Source organism: Chinchilla lanigera, unplaced genomic scaffold (genome assembly GCF_000276665.1).
Source record: "Chinchilla lanigera isolate Chin_1 unplaced genomic scaffold, ChiLan1.0 scaffold00089, whole genome shotgun sequence".
Taxonomy (NCBI): Eukaryota; Metazoa; Chordata; class Mammalia; order Rodentia; family Chinchillidae; genus Chinchilla; species Chinchilla lanigera.
Genome location: NW_004955490.1, coordinates 3994959 through 4012305, shown reverse-complemented (window position 1 = coordinate 4012305; position 17347 = coordinate 3994959). Strand labels below are relative to the sequence as shown.

General features: G+C 39.8%; 1 protein-coding gene across 2 annotated transcripts in view; it reads right to left on the bottom strand.

Annotated features, from left to right (window-relative positions):
* The window catches only part of Trpc5 (transient receptor potential cation channel, subfamily C, member 5), a 279520-nt gene that overhangs the window by 44970 nt on the left and 217203 nt on the right, over positions 1 to 17347 (bottom strand). For both annotated transcript variants that reach the window (XM_005404633.2, XM_013504508.1), the window contains exons 6-7: positions 16066 to 16205; positions 10889 to 11211 (exon numbers count right to left, since the gene is read on the bottom strand). In XM_005404633.2, the coding sequence (XP_005404690.1) occupies positions 10889 to 11211; positions 16066 to 16205 (463 nt within the window). The remainder of the gene's footprint in view (positions 1 to 10888; positions 11212 to 16065; positions 16206 to 17347) is intronic.

Here is a 17347-nt window from a genome sequence, read left to right as displayed (position 1 = left end):
AGCTCTGATACTTGCTAGCTGAGTGAATATGAGAGCAAATTGCCATTTTAATAATTTTTTTGGTGCTGAGGGCTTCAACCCAGAGTGTTGTATATGCTGAATATACCCTGTACTTCAAATGCACAAATTTCCATTTCTAATACTTCTTTTATGGCTTTCATAGGGCTCAGATGGTGCTGAGCTCAGGGGAGGAACTTGAGGACCCTTAATTAACACTATGTATATTATTACTAATGAGATATATTAAACATTGTTGAGAACTTATTAAATATAAACACATTAGGCACTTTTCATACCTCGTACTTGCGATGTTTGAAACTTATAAAACTTCATTGTTAGTGATGAGGAGCAGAGGTTCAGAGATTAAATGACTGGCGAAAGGACACCCAGCTAGTAAGCGCTGAGCCAGAATTCCAAGCCAAACCTGCCTAACCTCCCGAAACTACACATGTCTATGTTAGACAGCTTCATAAATTATTGTTTCCTGCCTTAGTCCTCACATCCAAACATGCAAATTTGCAACAATATGTGTTTGGTGTCTAAGGTTTCTTTTGCCTTGTATTCAGAATCTGCCCTAAATAAAACACAGCACCACAACACCCACTTCATGAGGGCTATGATCAGCTATTTCCCTTAGCATAAGAAATGGTAAGATGGGATACACTTCATTTTCAGTACCAAGGCACCCCTGCCACGGAGCTACATCCCCAGCTCCTGTTTGTTCAGTGTACTGAGGAAGAATCCAGGGCCTTCATACTGAACTACATCCGAAAAGCCTTTTGAAATTTTTGAGACAGGATCTCACTAAGTTGCCCAGGTAGGAATTGAACTTGCAGTCCCCCTGCCTCAGTCTTCCTAAGTGCTGGAGTTATGGAAATTCATACCCATCACAGGATTGGAATTTCCAGTACAGACTGGAATTACAGAGCCCACTATTTGTACTATTAATAGTACAGATGTGTTTTGAGAGACATAGGTTCTTGGGTTTGTTAGGGGCATGAGTGAGAAGTGTTTTTAAAATCCCTTCTGTCCGGAAAAGGGCTTCCCCACATCTTTGCCTGGGAGTCCCCTTACCACCATTAAGATCTCAGCTCACTTTTTCAGAAGGCCTTTCCTTGGTGCTCTACTTAAAATAGCGTGATCAGTTATTCTCCATCTTAATGTTCTGTTTAGTTATCTTTACACGTTTAAAATTATATTATAAAGTATTTTTGTTTACATGTTTATTTTCTGTTCTCCTCTAGAATGTAAACTTTTGGAGGACAGAGATGCGTAGCTACTAGGTAGCTGGTACATCAGAGGCACTCTGTAATATTTGTCGAATACATGAGTGCATATGTGTCAACTATTATATTACTATTATCATTAGATTAGAGAAAGTTCACTCCACTTGCAACTGTACAGCCGGTAGCCTGCACAGTGAATTAGTTCACTTGGATGAAAACTGTGCTCTGCACTGGCCTGACGTGCAGGGACCTCCTTCAGGGCTGCCTGCACAACATGCACAAGGCCCTTTCCAAGCTGCCCACGACTCTCTCGTCATCTTAGATAATGTCCGCCATTCTTTCCACATCACATTGCTCTGTGCTAGCCCAGAGGGAAGAAACGTGGGTCCTTCTGTGTGTGCACTGTGTCACCACTGAGCTGCATCCTCAGCTTAATAAAATTGCTTTTTCAAATAAAATGGTCTCATTTCTTTCTGTTTGGTTTTATTTTTAATTGACACAATAATTGTACAAATTCATGGGGTAAAATGGGAAGTTCTGATACATATGTACACTGTAATGATCAGGTCATGGCAATTAGCATGTTTATTCCCTCAACCATCATTTTTTTTGTGGTGACACATTCAAAATCTCCTCTTTTGGTTGGTGAGAAATACACAGTAAATTATTGTTGTGTATAGTTACTCTACTATGCAATGGCACACCGAAGCTTCTTGGTCTACCTACTTGTAACATTATACCCATTAACGAACCTCTCCTTCTTCCTTTTCCTGCTACTCTCCTTAGAGTCTGATAACTACTATCCTATTCTCTGCTTATAAACATTTATTTTTGTTTAGTGCTAATAGATTAAGTATTCGATAATCAACAGTAAGATGAGAGTGTGGAGTTCAGTGGCCAGGGCATAAGAACCAGAAAATATAGCAACTCATACTCATCACAAGATTGAAATTACCAGGGCACTCCACCAGTCAGGGCCAGAGCCCCGCAGAGGCCAACAGAAGGTCAAAAAGTGGGGAAGATATGGGGTTCAAAAAGCTGGTCCTGCTCTGAGGCCACAGCCAGCACCTGGTAGTGTCCACTACATATCAGAAGTCAGGGAAGGCTGGAGGTCAGCAGTGGCATAAGAAATAGCACAAAAGCTGGATGACAGAAGCTTCAGCAGCTGTGCTTTAGAAAAACAGAAAGCAGCTACAGCAAATAAAAATGACATTCTGAAGCACCAGGGTTCCTGGAAGTTGAAAGTATTCAATAAATGTTTGTTGATTGCATGCCAGACAGCAAGACCACAAACAAAGCAAATCTGTCAATCACTGTGTTGGTAGTGTCTCACTGAATTGGTTGCTTTTCTTGAATGGGTGCTGTCACATTCCCTCGCCCTCCACATCTGCAACAGTTAAAATAACAGTGATGAATGTTCAAATGTGGAGGCTACTGCTAGTTGTTCCATTGACTGACATAAAGATTCCTTAAAAGTGAACGTCCAGGCATTATAAAATTTGCCCTCAGTGGAGGTGATGTTCTAGTTAAAGAGATCCTATGAGCATTGTTGTTCAAGAGGGAACAAAGGATAGTGGAGAGACAGATATTGCTCAGTTTTGGTAGTTGGAAATGAGGATGCCTTCAACACGGTGCACAAAGTGTCACAATGTGATCTGGTTACAGGAGAAGCTGGCTGCTGAAAGGTATGTGCAGGTAAAATTTGGGAGGCTCTGTGGCTTCTAGACTCAGTTGAATTGACAGAGAAGGGTCCACCACCAGGGAATGGCATTACTGGGTGGCTGGATTCATCACAGCAGTGTCAGTACTCACCGACTGAAGCCGAGAATTCTAATACCAATGGAATAGCTTTTGAATATAAGGAGATTAAGTCAGAGACAACAAGCAGCCCATTTTTAGTTAGTAGAGAGTAAACAAACATATGGAACTTGCTAGCTCAAGAAGGGGCACAGACTGAAGATGCACAGATTCAAGAAGAAGGCAGAGAAGACACATCTACACCAGGTGGCTAAGGCAGAACTCATGCAAGTTGGGAGCCATCTGGAAATAGATCACAAAGCCAAAGAGGGGAACGGGGAAACGAGATGGGGAATGCAGTCCCCTGGGCACTTGCTGGAAGCCTCATGTTTGCCATGAAGAATTAATCTTTCAAAAGGAAGGAACATGGAGAGAATTCATCCGTCTGGGCCTAATTCAGGTAAGCACAGAAGAACTGAAGGGCAAACTGGAAAAGAAAGACTCCCTGGGAGAAAGGCATGACAAGTCCCGTAACTACAAGATGCCGTTTGATTGCCCAATGGAGCAAGGGCGCGGTTAGCCATTTGCCTTCATCCCTCTCCGTATCCAGGTTCCCTGGACCTGCTTCCCATTTCACCGTGTTTTTGACAAGCTTGTAGCTGGGGATAAAATAGCTCCACTCTGCCTAGAGCCTCTACTTCTGTGCTACCCCATTGCCCTTTCAGCCCAATTCTTGTGTGATTTCCCAAGTTAGCTGAACCTCATCTCATCTAGGAGCCCACCCTAACTCCGTTCCTCCCGGACTGGGTTCAGTGTCCCTCTTATCTTCCTGTGGTGCCCCAGTCTTCTTCCCTAAAGGCTCAAATCACACTGTAGAGGCATAGAGGGTAGTGGTTAAGAGCAGGCATTAGGCCTCTCCACCCATTAACCACTGTAGGACTTTGGAAAAGTGATGGAAGCCCTTAAACTTTAAGTTTAAAGGTAATCTTTAAACTTTAAGTTCCTCATCCTTGAAATGGTTCCTGTCAGGAAAAATACTAGTTGCTGACATTTATTATCCTCTTCCTTTATGCCAACATCATGCTAAGTGTTTCACCTAAAATACTTGCTAATAACCCTATGAACTTGCTACTGTTACTTTTTCGTTATTCAAATAATAAAGTGATAAACACAGTGGCCATACAAGCAGGAATTGGCAGAGGCAGGGAAGGTTTTTAATTTTTTCAGTAATGGGGATTGAACACACAGCCTTCACATTGATCTACGCTCCAAGCCATTTTTTTTTTTTTTTAAATTTTGAGACAAGGTCTCCCTAGTCATTAAATTGCGCATGCTTAAAACTTGAGATCCTCCTGTTTCAGCCTTCCACTGTGCTAGGATTGCAGGAATGCCCACCATGCCAGGCTCAGAGAGAACTGTCCCCAGCTCTTTTTACTCTGGACCTCACACACTTAACTTCCTCACTCTGTCCTGTGAGATGCTACATGTAAAATGCTTGGCATTTGCTGCTTAGCATGTCTACAGCTGGGGGGAGCCTACTTAATTGCTTTGTATGTGTGTATTTTAATTTTTATTAGTACATGTTTGCAGTATGTATTGATTGTATTCATCATGAGGAGTCGGTACATGTATTTAACTCTCTTAAATTATTTTTAGGTCCCCTTCTCTCCTCTTCTTCCCCCCTCCCTCCATCTTGGTCCTCTTCCCATTTGCAAAAGATTTGTCTTCCTGTTTCTCATTATATATATTTTATTTTTTCTTTAATTTATTCATACTTTGTGTTTCTCACAAAGAGAAACCATACGACATTTAAGCATCTATGTCTGATTTGTTTCATTTAATATTATTGTCTCAAAGTGGATCAAGTTTCCTACAAAGGACTCAAATTTATCTTTATGGCAGTTTAGTGATCAATTGTGTATATCTACCACATTTTCTTTATCCATTCATCTGCTGATGACATAGAGGCCATTTCCAAGATTTGGCTATTATGGGCAATGGTGCTATAAACATGGGTATACATGTATAACTGTAATATAATGTCTAACTCTTTTGAGAAAGTACCTAGAAGGGATATATCTGGGTTGAGTAGAATTTCTAGTTTTAGTTTTTTGAGGAATCTCTATACTGATTTCAATAGTAGTTGTACCATTCCCACCAACAGTGTGGAAGGGTTTCTTTTCCCCCATATCTTCAGTAAATGTAAACAGTAGTTTACATTCCCACCAACAGTGTGGAAGGGTTTCTTTTCCCCCATATCTTCAGCAACATTTGTTATTATTTGATTTCTTGATGATGGCCATTTTTTGGAGTAAAATGAGATTTCATCATTGTTTTAATTTGCATATCTCTAATGGTCAGAGATATCAAACATTTTAAATTTAGTTATTGGCTATTTGTACTTCTTCTAAAAAGTATCTATTCATTTCACTTGCCCACTTTAAGTCTTTTATTTTGGGGGGTTTCTAATTTTTTGAGTACTTTATATATTAGAGATATTAGTCCTGTGTCTGAGGAATAGCTGGAAAATGTTTTCCCCATTCTGTAGATTGTCTCTTCACCCTGTTGGTTGTTTGCTGTTCAGAAGCTTTTAAATTTAATTTGAAGCTTTTTATTTTATTTTTTTTGTTTTTTTGTTTTTTTTTTTCTCCCGTACCGGGAACTGAACTCATGACCTTGCGCTTGCCAGGCAGGCGCTTTTGCCACTGAACTAAATCCCCAGCCCCTGAAGCTTTTTATTTTTAAATTGGATTTAATTTTTAGTAGTTCCATTTGTTGATTCTTGATATTATTTCTTGTACAATTAGGGTTTTGTTCAGAAAGCCCTTCCCTATGTTATGTCAAGAATTTTACCTATTTTATATTCTAGCAGGTTAAGTGTTTCTGTATTATCATTTTTATCTTTGATCATTTTGCTTAATTGCTTTAGATCCTGGTTTTCTCCCCTGTAGCCAAATGGATAATAATAAAAGTGTCTAACTCATGGCATGGTGATGAGTATTAAATATGTTAATTCATGTAAGTCTTATTTGTAATAGTGCCTTGCCAAGTCACTTGGTAAATGTTATCTTTTATTACTATTGTTAAAACTTCCACCTTAATTTTGTTTTACATGCTTTTTCTACCTCTATGGATTCTAGTCACTTTATATCTAGTTATATATAATTATAAGCAGAATACATAAAATGTGTTTTTAATACCTACAGTTTTATGCAGATACTTTTTTGTGCATATACAATCTTCATATGTAGCATTTAAATACCTGCCTAGTATCTTACTCAGCAAAGATCAAGACTGTCTGACAGTTTTATCAATGCTCCGGATAAGAATCAATGACATGCTTCTTAGATTTTCAGATAACGCACAACTTGGAGAGATAGATGATAAATTGGATGAGAAGATGAAGACTCAAAAAGATTTCACCAGACTTAAGCAATGGCTGAAACTAACAAAATGAAATATAATAGGAATCAGTGTAGATATTTGCTCTTAGGCAAAGTGTCCAAATACAGAATGAAAGAAGTAGGAGAAAGGCAAAAGGCTTTGCTGAAAGCAAGCTCAAAGTGGATCAACAAAGTGACAGATCTGGGTACATAACTTCAGTTATCCTTGGGGGCATGAGCGAAGTAAGTCATCTACATTCAAAGATAGCTTTGCTCCAGGCCCACTCATGTCCTTGAAAATGGCTTGCACATAATACTGGTGAAATCTGAAAAAAAATCACTGGATTTGTCAAGGTTTATTTCCTGGTTGTGATATTATACTAATGCAAGATATTACCACTGGGGAACTTCACATAAAGGATTTGCAGGTTTCTTCCCAAATTATTTCTTATAATTGCATGTAAATCTGTAACTATCTTCAACTAAAAAGCTAAAAATATAGAACTGCTGCTGGACTTTACCATTTCACCGAATTATTTAGGAGGCTTTTTGGATGCTTTTGTTTTATTTCCCTCTGTAGTTGGTTCAAAGCTGATTAAGATGGAAGACTCAGTCTGGTGGGAGAGACACGCACAAATGATTAAAATGGAACAGGTTGTGTATTGCAATAGACATGTGTTTAGAACATCATGGGAAACACAGAAGATGCCTGTAGCTGAGAGTGGGTAAGAAAAGGATTGAGGGAAGGTAGCACTTTGGCAGAAACAGTAAGGCTGGGTAAATTTTGCAAGATTGGCCAGGTGAGCCTGGACTAGGAGGAAGTAACACGTGATATACCAGGGCCTATAGGGCTAAGACATTTTTATGTAGATAGGCAAAAGGATGAAAAGGTACAGTTCAACTTTCCAAGGCCTTCAGTGTTATGGTAAAGAGGCTGGATTTATAGGGGGTGACATGGAGAGACAGGAATTTAGAAAGAAACTTCTAAATTGTTGTTCTGAGGACAGCTTCTGAAGGTTGTTCAGAGGAAAGACAAGAAGAGACTGTTGCAGTTGTTCTGTGTAGAGAGGAGTTAGGACTGACGTGAGACAATGGCGGGTACGTGTACTGGGGCAATGGGCAAGATAGATTCAAGAACTATTTAGGAAGTGAAACTGACTGGGATGAGACACTGGATGTGTTTTATGAGGGAAAGGGTAAAAGTCCTAGATGACTGCTAGGATTCAGATCGGTGTTATTTAATGAGATGAGAAATTAAAGAGGAAATAGGCTGGGCTTGAAGAGTGGAGTTAAGGAATCTAGTTGTGGTCATTTTGTGTTTGAGGGGCCTGTGGAACAGCCAGACACATTCAGGAGGCCTCTGGAGATGAGGACTTGGATCTCAGTAGAGAAATCTGGGGCTGGTAGTCAGTGTTTTCATACTTTCACCCTTCTTCTCTAACAGTTTCTGTGCCCTGAGAACGATGATACCTTCCCAATTGCTCTGCTGGTGACAGAGGAGGTGTAGGCACTCCCAGTATGGAATACCGAACTCAGACTGCCAATGGCATTATCATGTGGTTGTCAGCAAACATAGTGAGTTCCTCCTAAATTGTCTGTCCAGGGAAAAAGGACATTTTTTCCTTTTGTAAAAAAAAACAAAAAGCAGTGGTATCTCTAGAGAATCATAAGGGAAAGGATGACAATAAAGAGGTAGCATACTTTTCATCAGATATATAAAAATACTCACTTTTCATTCTCTAAAAAGATGAGTACTTCCAATGCCTTGGCTTCGTGTCAGGTATTTCATTTTATTTTATTTATTTTTTGAGTTCAGGCTGGCCTTGATCTCACTATGTAGACCAGGCTAGCCTCAAACTCACAGCAATCCTCCTGCCTCAGCCTCCCATGTGCTGACATTATAGACGTGCATCCAAGCAGTAACATGTGTTTTAATCAGTACTATAAACGCCTGAATCAAAGTGTCTGAAGGAAAGCATAAGGCCAAGTCAGGCCTCAATGAAGGAAAAAAATCCATGGAGGAAAAACTGAGGTCACATTACTGACTTGGTGCCAGCATGAAAATGCTTATTAATCCACGAAACCCCACATATGATTTTGTAAACAACAGGTGCCAATTCTTGTCACTTGTCACTGCTGAGAAAGCGATAAGAATAAAATGTCAGTTGGTGACAAGGTTGTTAATAACCACTACAAACTCTCAAGGAGGTCTTTCACAAACTTCCTCAACAGAGTTCATATGAGGAGACAAGTAGCAAGGACCCAGCCCCAATTCTCCTGAATGCTTCGATGATACACTTTACATTGAAATAGGTTGCTTCAAATTCTGTCATTACAGTAAAGCAGGAGAGGAAGAAGTTCCTAGTCAAACGGCACTATCAAGGTAATAAGTTTCTGGTATACACTTGGAGCAGGCCTAAAAATAGAACAGTCTCTTGGCCAACCCATTTCGGCCTTGCTTTCCTTTCATGTGAATCTGGTCTTCCCAGCCAGGTTTTAGCCTGAGTTCTGAGAAGACAGATGGCAGTATGGCCTAGTGGAGTGGGATGGAATGGCAATGGAGTTGGACAACATTTTTTACATTCATTGTGCTGGAACATTATCCTGGAGAGATCACTTGAAAAGGAAGAAAGAAGAAAAGTATCTGTACCAATACATGTGTGAAAAACTGTTCATACATCATAGATTCACAGTGGAAGAGCTCTGAGAAGTCCTGCAGTGAATACACCTTTTTAACTTTGTCCCAGCATTTTCAAACATGTTTGACCTCATACTCCATTTTCATGTCAATTAACATGCCACTAAAGTGTGTGTGTGTGTGTGTGTGTGTGTGTGTGTGTGGAGTGGTGGGGGGAGGGGTTGAATTCATTTTGGGAAACATTGCTAGAGGCAAATAATACCATAGATGAGAATGCATTGTTTTTTTCCTTTTCTATCAGTGCAACACTGGGTCAAAGAGAAACCCCCCTTTCCCTTAGATTTTGTAAAAATATAAAACACATATCTTGAGTGTCTGATTCCACTGATCTGACTTGGTTTATAGAGTTAAATGGGAAAAAAATCAATGGAATACTATTCAGACATAAACGGATGAAATTCTATCACTTGTGAACAAACTCACAGACATCACGTTAACTGAAATAAGCCAGAGACAAAAACAGCATGATACCATCCATATGTTGAACGTTACCTCATAGAAACAGAGAGTAGAATGTTGTTTTCCAGAGGCTGGGGACAGTAGGGAGAGAGAGGGCCAGGGAAACGTTGGTCAGTGGAAATAAAGTTACAGTTGGACAGGAACAAGAAGTCCTGGTGTGCCACCACACAGAAGGGTGACTATAGATAAAGATGATGCACTGTATTCTTCAGGATAACTAAAGGAGACAATTTTGAATGTTCTCACCACAAAGAAATGATAAAGGTGATGAGATTATTATCTAAATGCCTGATTTGATCATTATATAAAGTAAACATGCATGGAAGCACACTATATCCCATAAGTATGTGTAATTATTTTGTATACATTAAAAATAAAATAAAAACGGAAAAATCTGAATCTTAGTCTACTAGCTTAGAGTCTTATATCACGTTGGGGTCACTGTTATGAATTTCAGTAATGAGTCATACAGTCCAGAATGGGGGTGGAAATGGACAAAGTGGAGACACTGTGTCCAGGTTCAGCCCCACGAAGTTCCTAATCCAAGAAATTTCCTGCCTTGTGCTTATTTTCTTTCTCTTATTTATTTTCCCCAACATTGCTTTGTTAGGAAATAAAAGCCATTCTCGTGGCTTGAAGTTCCAAAGAAGCATATCTTCACAGCTGGAAGAAAAGGCATAGGAGTTCCATGTGTGCAGAGACAATGGACTCCTGGACAAAGAGTCATGAGCCGTCTCTTGTATCCCAAGTGGGAATGGGAGACATTTCTAATCAGTGTCTTGTACCCCCTTTGCCCACTTGAATCCTTAAATTAACCTAGCAGTGAGCTGATTGAAATCTTGACTCAACCTCCCCTTTCTAGTTTACTCCTCTGAAAAGGAGTACATGAACGTAGTTTGGATTGCTCCTTGCTTTGGGCTTGATTTAGAATAGTTAAGTAGTTCTGGTAGTCACTTGTACAGAGGAATAGTCTTGGTATTGAGGAATTATCTGCTCCACCCCCATTAATTCTCTTAAAAATATGGAATACAACCAACAGAACTAAGTCTTTACATGAGCTCTTGGAAAACTGTGTGTGTGTGTGTGTGCATGCGCACACGTGTGTGTGTGTGTGTGTGTTTCCCCCCTCTGCTAACTCCAGTTTCTCTTCTAGTTGCCTGAAGCAAGAGGCGGATCTTGTGTGTGTGTGTGTGTGTTTCCCCCCTCTGCTAACTCCAGTTTCTCTTCTAGTTGCCTGAAGCAAGAGGCGGATCTTTTTCTACCTTAGATCCTTCAGGTGGATCCTCAAGGAAGTTTGTCTGCACTGTCAAGAGGCAATGATAAAGCTGTGAGCTTAAGATAGGACAGAAAAGGAGAAGGTGAAAGAAGACAGAGGGGAGTCTTACGTGGAGAAGGCATTGTTCTGTTTCTCACACCGGATCCCTTTGCAGTTGTTAGGCTCATCGATAGCTCTGGTCTCATAATAAAAGTAAAGCTGGTTCAGTCCGTTGGCAAAAGCCAGCAGTACCAGGCAGTAGATAAAGAGGAATTTGAGGATATCAAGCAGCATGCGTCCCAAAGAGATTTGCAGAGGCCCTAAGTGGGAGTTGGCTGTGAACAGGGATATGAGACGCAAGGAACTTAAAATGTTGGATATGGCGAAGAGTGCCTCTGCAATCAAAGTCGGGTGCCACATTTCCCATTCCTCCCTTGGACGAGAACCATTATACTGAAAAGAAAAAAAAAAAAAAAAAGAAAAAGAAAAACAAGTGCACAAGATGAGAAGTACAGTGAGTTCTTTATAAAACTTTCCCCTTTCCACCCTCCATCCCCAAATGAAGTCCCCAAAACAAGTATCAAGTATTCATTCATACAAAAGTGCTACAAATAGTGTGCATAGCACTGTTTATCTTTTTCCCCATTGAATCAGTACATGGTACTAATGTCTCTTCCTCCCACTCTCATCCAGCTACATACCCAGCATATATACATAGCAGAATTAATTTCAGAGCAATCATCTGGGGCAACCACCTGTGGTTTGTCAACAGACATTTTCTAACTATGTGTTGAGCAGATTGTTAGGGAATGTCACTGAAATGGAGCACCGGTATACCCAAAGTAGTAGGGAGAAAATCATCTTTCTAATGAGGTGTTAAATCAGATCTACTTTCTCTATCTTCCATTGGGTTCTGAGCTCCATGGACAACTTGCAGTTACTGAAGGATGAGACACAGACGCAGCCTCCTTAGCGTGTGGTATTCTTCCTAACTCCCCTGCTGGCTGCAGTTTGGAACTGATAGCGCATCCTTAGGAAGCCATTCATCAGAGCTTTTTGCTAAATTTTTGAGGTTTTAATGTATTCCACACTATTGCAAATGGCATGTCAACTTGCCAGGTAGCAAATTTAGTGCTTCTCCACAGAGAGGCATATGGATGTATTTTACTATTCTTTTGACACCCCTACACATTAGACTGTCACTTCAGCACAAATGAAGAGCCAAGAGGTTGAAGGAGGGGAATAGCCAGAATTTACAGGATTGGTTACCCATTTTTTAGCCCTATCCAAATATTCCAGCTTCTGGAATGTGGTAAGTAACTTTGCAGAAAGAGGACTTCGTTGTGTGGTCTGAGCTCCAATTTGGGCACTGTCACTTAAAATTGCCTGTATCGTTTACCTTTACCATAACATAAGGATAGTGTCTACTGCTACCTGTGTACATGTTTATGATTTGATATCCATATGCAAAAAGCTGTGTACTCCATAAGGGTAGATGTTATAGAAATACAAGGAACTATTTATTATCTTCCCCAGGGCAGATGTAGATTTTGCCTAGGATTCAATCTGAAACATACTGCATTGAGTTCCCATCTGAATATCACAATTTTCCAGGACTAATGTAAACAACTTTCCTGAGAAAATGTGCTGGGGGCCAAACTATATTGTTGGCACTTCTAAAACATGCTTCCATTTCAGCAACTGAGGAAACTGGTGGTGTTAAAATCACTTGCGTGTATCCAATATTCTTCTCCCTCAGAAGAACTGGAAAAACCATGCCACATTTGTGCTTCTTTTACAGATAGACTTTTAGGTGGCCAATCAGTTTTATGTATTCCTGGCAAAATCTTGTATTTCTAAATTTTTTCCTCCTAAGAAAGTATTCACTGCATTGCTGTGAGTGGTAGGCGTTGTTATGCCTATTTTACAAATGGAATTGAAATCCAGAGAGGTAGGAGCGACTTGCTAAACATCTCAAAGTGAAGTTGCTAACAGAGCCAAGACTAAACTCCAGGTTCGCAGACACTCACTTTAGCACAATGTCTATTAAATGTTATTTACATGCTGGTTGATCTCACAGAACAGATGTTAGATAGGACCTTAAAGGGTTTGAGGTGTATGTGACAGCTAGGCTCTTTGCTGATAACAAAAACAGACTTATGTTTTAAAACTAGAAATAATCAACTGGAACATGGATAGCATCTAATTTGGAGTTTGTCTATCTCCACACCAAGAACTGTAACCATAGGGGACTATAACTGTAACTGTGCCTATGAATTGGTGAATCTGGATTTGCAGAACACTCAGAATGGAAGATTATTCTCATGGAAAATCTACACACTGCATAAGGATCTTTGGAGAAAACCATCCTGGTATATGAATTCAGGGACTAAATGTGAAGCTCATTTAGCATCGAGGTCAACAACTTTTTTCTGTCAAGGGCCGAATGATACATATATTTGGGTTTGTGGGGTATGTTGCCTCTGTTGCAATCACTCAGTGATTCTCTTGTACAGTTAAGGTGGCCATACATAATACATGAACAATTGGGTATGGCAGAAGGGCAAATGTGGTCCCAAGGCTATAGTTTGTTGACCCCTGATGTAGCATAATAGCTTTCACACTGTGTTCTTTAGGGCTTCTGGGGGTAACAAAATCATGTAGTGTTCACTGTAGGAGTCAAAGAAGGGAAATAGAAGATCCACTCTTCTATTCAAACTGAGTCCTTGGGGCTATTTTATGTGAAGAAATTCTGTGGAGGTTTCTATTCAAAGACATAGTTCCCTAGAAAAAATTAAAAGGTTGAAAACCACTGATTTACTCTAATTTGCTTATTAGAGGCAGAATGTAAAGCTCAGAGAGGTAAAGTGATTTTCTGTGATCATCCAGCTCATGAATATCAGAGTGGAGACTAAATTCAGATCAGTTATACTATGAGGCAAGTGATTTTCCTTATATTCTTTGAAACAGAATACAGTATGAAAATTGGTTTCCTTTCCTTCTGAAGGGGCATGAATTGCATTCTGTTAACCCAAAAGCGAAATATGAAGAGGGCCACTCAAACGTGGAGACTCAGTAGTAGTAAGAATTTGAGCAATTGTGTTTGCAGTCAAGTAGAGGGTGAGGAAAAGACCACAGCTTAGTGGGTAGGAAATTCCAGATTTAGTTTGTAAATATGGAAGTGAGGTGGTGGTGGTGCATGTCTAAGTGGCAGCTATCCCAGAAGACAAAAAGGATGGTTATTCTCCATGTGTAGGATTATCTGGGGAAAGTGAGGACCATCCTGACGAGTGTATTTGTTTCTTTTGAGTGCTTTGGTATAGATCTTTTGGTCTTGTTTCTGTAGACCATGTGAGGTGAAGTATACATTATTAATTAATTTTTCACTCTAGTAAAGGATTTCCTTAAGGGCAGCTCATCTCTTGATACTTCTCTATGCTTTAGCACAACAGTGTTCCAAAACATTTCAAAGGTCCTATAGAATGATTGTTACAGCTTTATCTCATAGTAATTGGATCGGTTTGTGTGGGGAGGGTCTTGTCAGCCTGGTTGTGCCTCTGTGGTTAAGTGCACCGACTCTGTCCACTTATAGATTCTCATTACAGATCCCAGGCTAGCATGTGGTATGTGTTCCTCATATGTCCTTTGGGTGAAGTGATAATAGGGACATTTATTAGCTTAAGAGAGTAGTTTTATTTTATACTTCTTCGTAGGGAAGTGTCTAGCTCTTTGGAAGCCTTAGGCATGAAGTTGGATCATTTATGTCATTAGTTAATGTTGAACATCTATAGACACATTTTCATAGCATCAAATGTTCATCCTTTTCTTCATCATTTATTCTAAACTATCCTGTTTAAACAAAGATCTAGCAATATATAGATTTGTTAATTTATGATTTCTCAAGTGTATAAACATTTCTAGGGGAAGAGATTTGTTTTAAAGAAAACTGTGCCATTTAGTCTTCACAGGGCCAAAATGATATGGAATTCGCCAGGCACCTTAACCAGATACTCAAACATTTTCCTCATTAGTTTTTTTTTTTCTTTTAAGGGAGTTGTAAGTATGTGTTAAATAATGACCACATATAAGGCATACTCTTGGTCTCCTTTCAAAACTGTTTTATGACCACATTCAACATTTATGCTCTACATATCTCCCAAAGTCTTAAAATGTCTGCAACATGCATATTAGTGATACAGAATAGACTAAGTTGTTGGCAACTTGGGGAAGTACCATTTTCCCATTCTAAAGCTCTTTTTAATTTTTTTTACTTTTTATTTTTTTCCGGTACCAGGAATTGAACTCACGACCTCGCGCTTTCCAGGCAAGCGCTGTGCCACTGAGCTAAATCCCCAGGCCCATTCTAAAGCTCTTTAATGTGGAATGTGGTGCCATAAATCATGACTGACTAGACAGTCTTGGAGATGAATTGTCATCCTTCCCTCATTGTGGAGAGTTCAATTTACAGCAAGAAGGAGCACACCTATCCCCTTATTTAATAAGCACCAAACCTAAACTCAGACCCAGAATGAGGCTAGGGAAAGAATCAGGGTTGTGTGTACTTGCATGCATGCATATGTGTGTGTATTATCTGAGTTGGTACTGGGGCATAGGGTGAATGATATGCAACAAGCTGGATTCATAACTGCTTAAATAATTATCCTGGTGGTGGAACTGATGAACGAGAGAGAAGTCATTGCAGTGTCTGTGTCTCTTAGAGTGAAGCTTCTTGCTTCTGTTACTTGTCCTGTGAAGAGCTGAGGAAGGTGGGAATGTGTAGCTTTGGGAGGAATGACTCAGCCAGTAAGAGAGAGAGGACATCACACTGGAAGCACTGTTACAGAGAAGGAACTGCCTTGTTTTGTATGACCTCACAGGGTAGAAGGTTTACCAGTGGCTATGTCTTTATTTTAGACAAATATAGAGTAGCCTTAAGTGAAGGGGCAAGGGCTAAGAGGAATTTATGGAGAGAGTGAATTCAGTGAGTTTTCAGTGTCTGCCCCATGCAAGCATCAGTGGACTATCCTCTTGGCAAGAACACTGTAGAAAAGATTTAAGCACAGAAGGCTGAAGACATTTTTATCCTGAGAGTGTAAGAAACTAATGATTAATTTACAAATTGTTCCATTCTCTATTTTATTTGCTTAGCCAGACAGTGCTTACAAACCACTGCAAGAATGTTAATATGATGTTTTCGCACATGGATGAAAATGCCATCATTGCTTTTGCCTAAATGCTTCACGCTCCCAGTGCAAAAGCTTATTAACCAAAATCGTTGCTTTAAAAATGCCAGACACTCCAATTTACCTTGACATAGGCCACAATTTTCAAGGAAATAGTTGCTAAGTAGAGGGAGTTCATTGCAAAATCCATCAGATTCCACCAATCATGGATGTATTCAGTAAATCCACCATCCCACATTTCCTTAATCTCTCCCCAAATGAAACCTGAAGAATGGAGGCAAAAGGTTTATTTCTAACAGGAGTAGTCCTGGTCATCGCAGCAGGATCCCCCCAGCAAATAAATCTGAAATCAATGCGTGAGTTGGGGTCAGTGCAGTGAAGCTCGAGAGGCAGTAATTACTTACCTTTTTTTCTCTCTTACCTCATCTCCCAGTCTCAACCTTGTCAAACCTAATATTTTTTTCCTAGTAATGCTCATAACTTATACTCTTCTGGCTACTACTCACTTTGAGCACAGTTACTGAAAAGTTTTTGCAATTTTGTCTTTCTTTTTCTTTTACAACTTTGGGTGCCTGATTCTACCTTTTTCCATTGTGGAGTAGATGCGATATCATCAATAGAATGATTGCAGCAGCATTATCCCAGAGTCCTTACTTTCCTTTGGATAATGGAGACAAAACTTCCTCATGAATTTTGAGGTAACCAAGCTGACCATGCTCTAAATTACTGAGACTGAAGATAGGCAGGGCAGCCCCAAATAATTTAGTACTCTTTTTCTCTTTTCTCCTCTCATTATATGAGAGTTCTGTGGAATATTGCCTCATGATGTAGATGCTTCTTTACTCTTAGAATATGATAAATGGTAAAAAGTTTGGCTGTGATCTAAGACAGCACTTCTCAAACTTTCAAATACATGCAAATCATCCAGAAACCATGTTAGCATGAAGAGTCAGGCTGGGACCTGAGATGTATAATGAAGTCCCATATGATGACAGTGTTGCTGGATTGGGAACCATAGTTAGAGTGACAAGGATTTAGAGGATGACCATATGTTGGACAGGCCAAAGCCATCTAATTATGTCTTTTTTTTTTTTTTTTTGGTTTTGGTTTTTCTCCGGTACCGGGAACCAAACTCATGACCTTGCAGTTGCCAGGCAGGCGCTTTTGCTGCTGAGCTAAATCCCCAGCCCCCTAATTATGTCTTGAGGCTACTACTTGAGCTACTTTCACTATTACATGTATGAATTTCTTCGATTCCTTCCTGACTGTGGAATTAGTGTCCAAATAGGATGTGGACTTGAACAAATATTAGAATTATGTGGAGTAAGCATAAGAAAGCAGAATCACATGACTACTGGCTATGGGAAAGAAGGCCTTGAATAGATTGATTGAAACTTGCTCTGCCT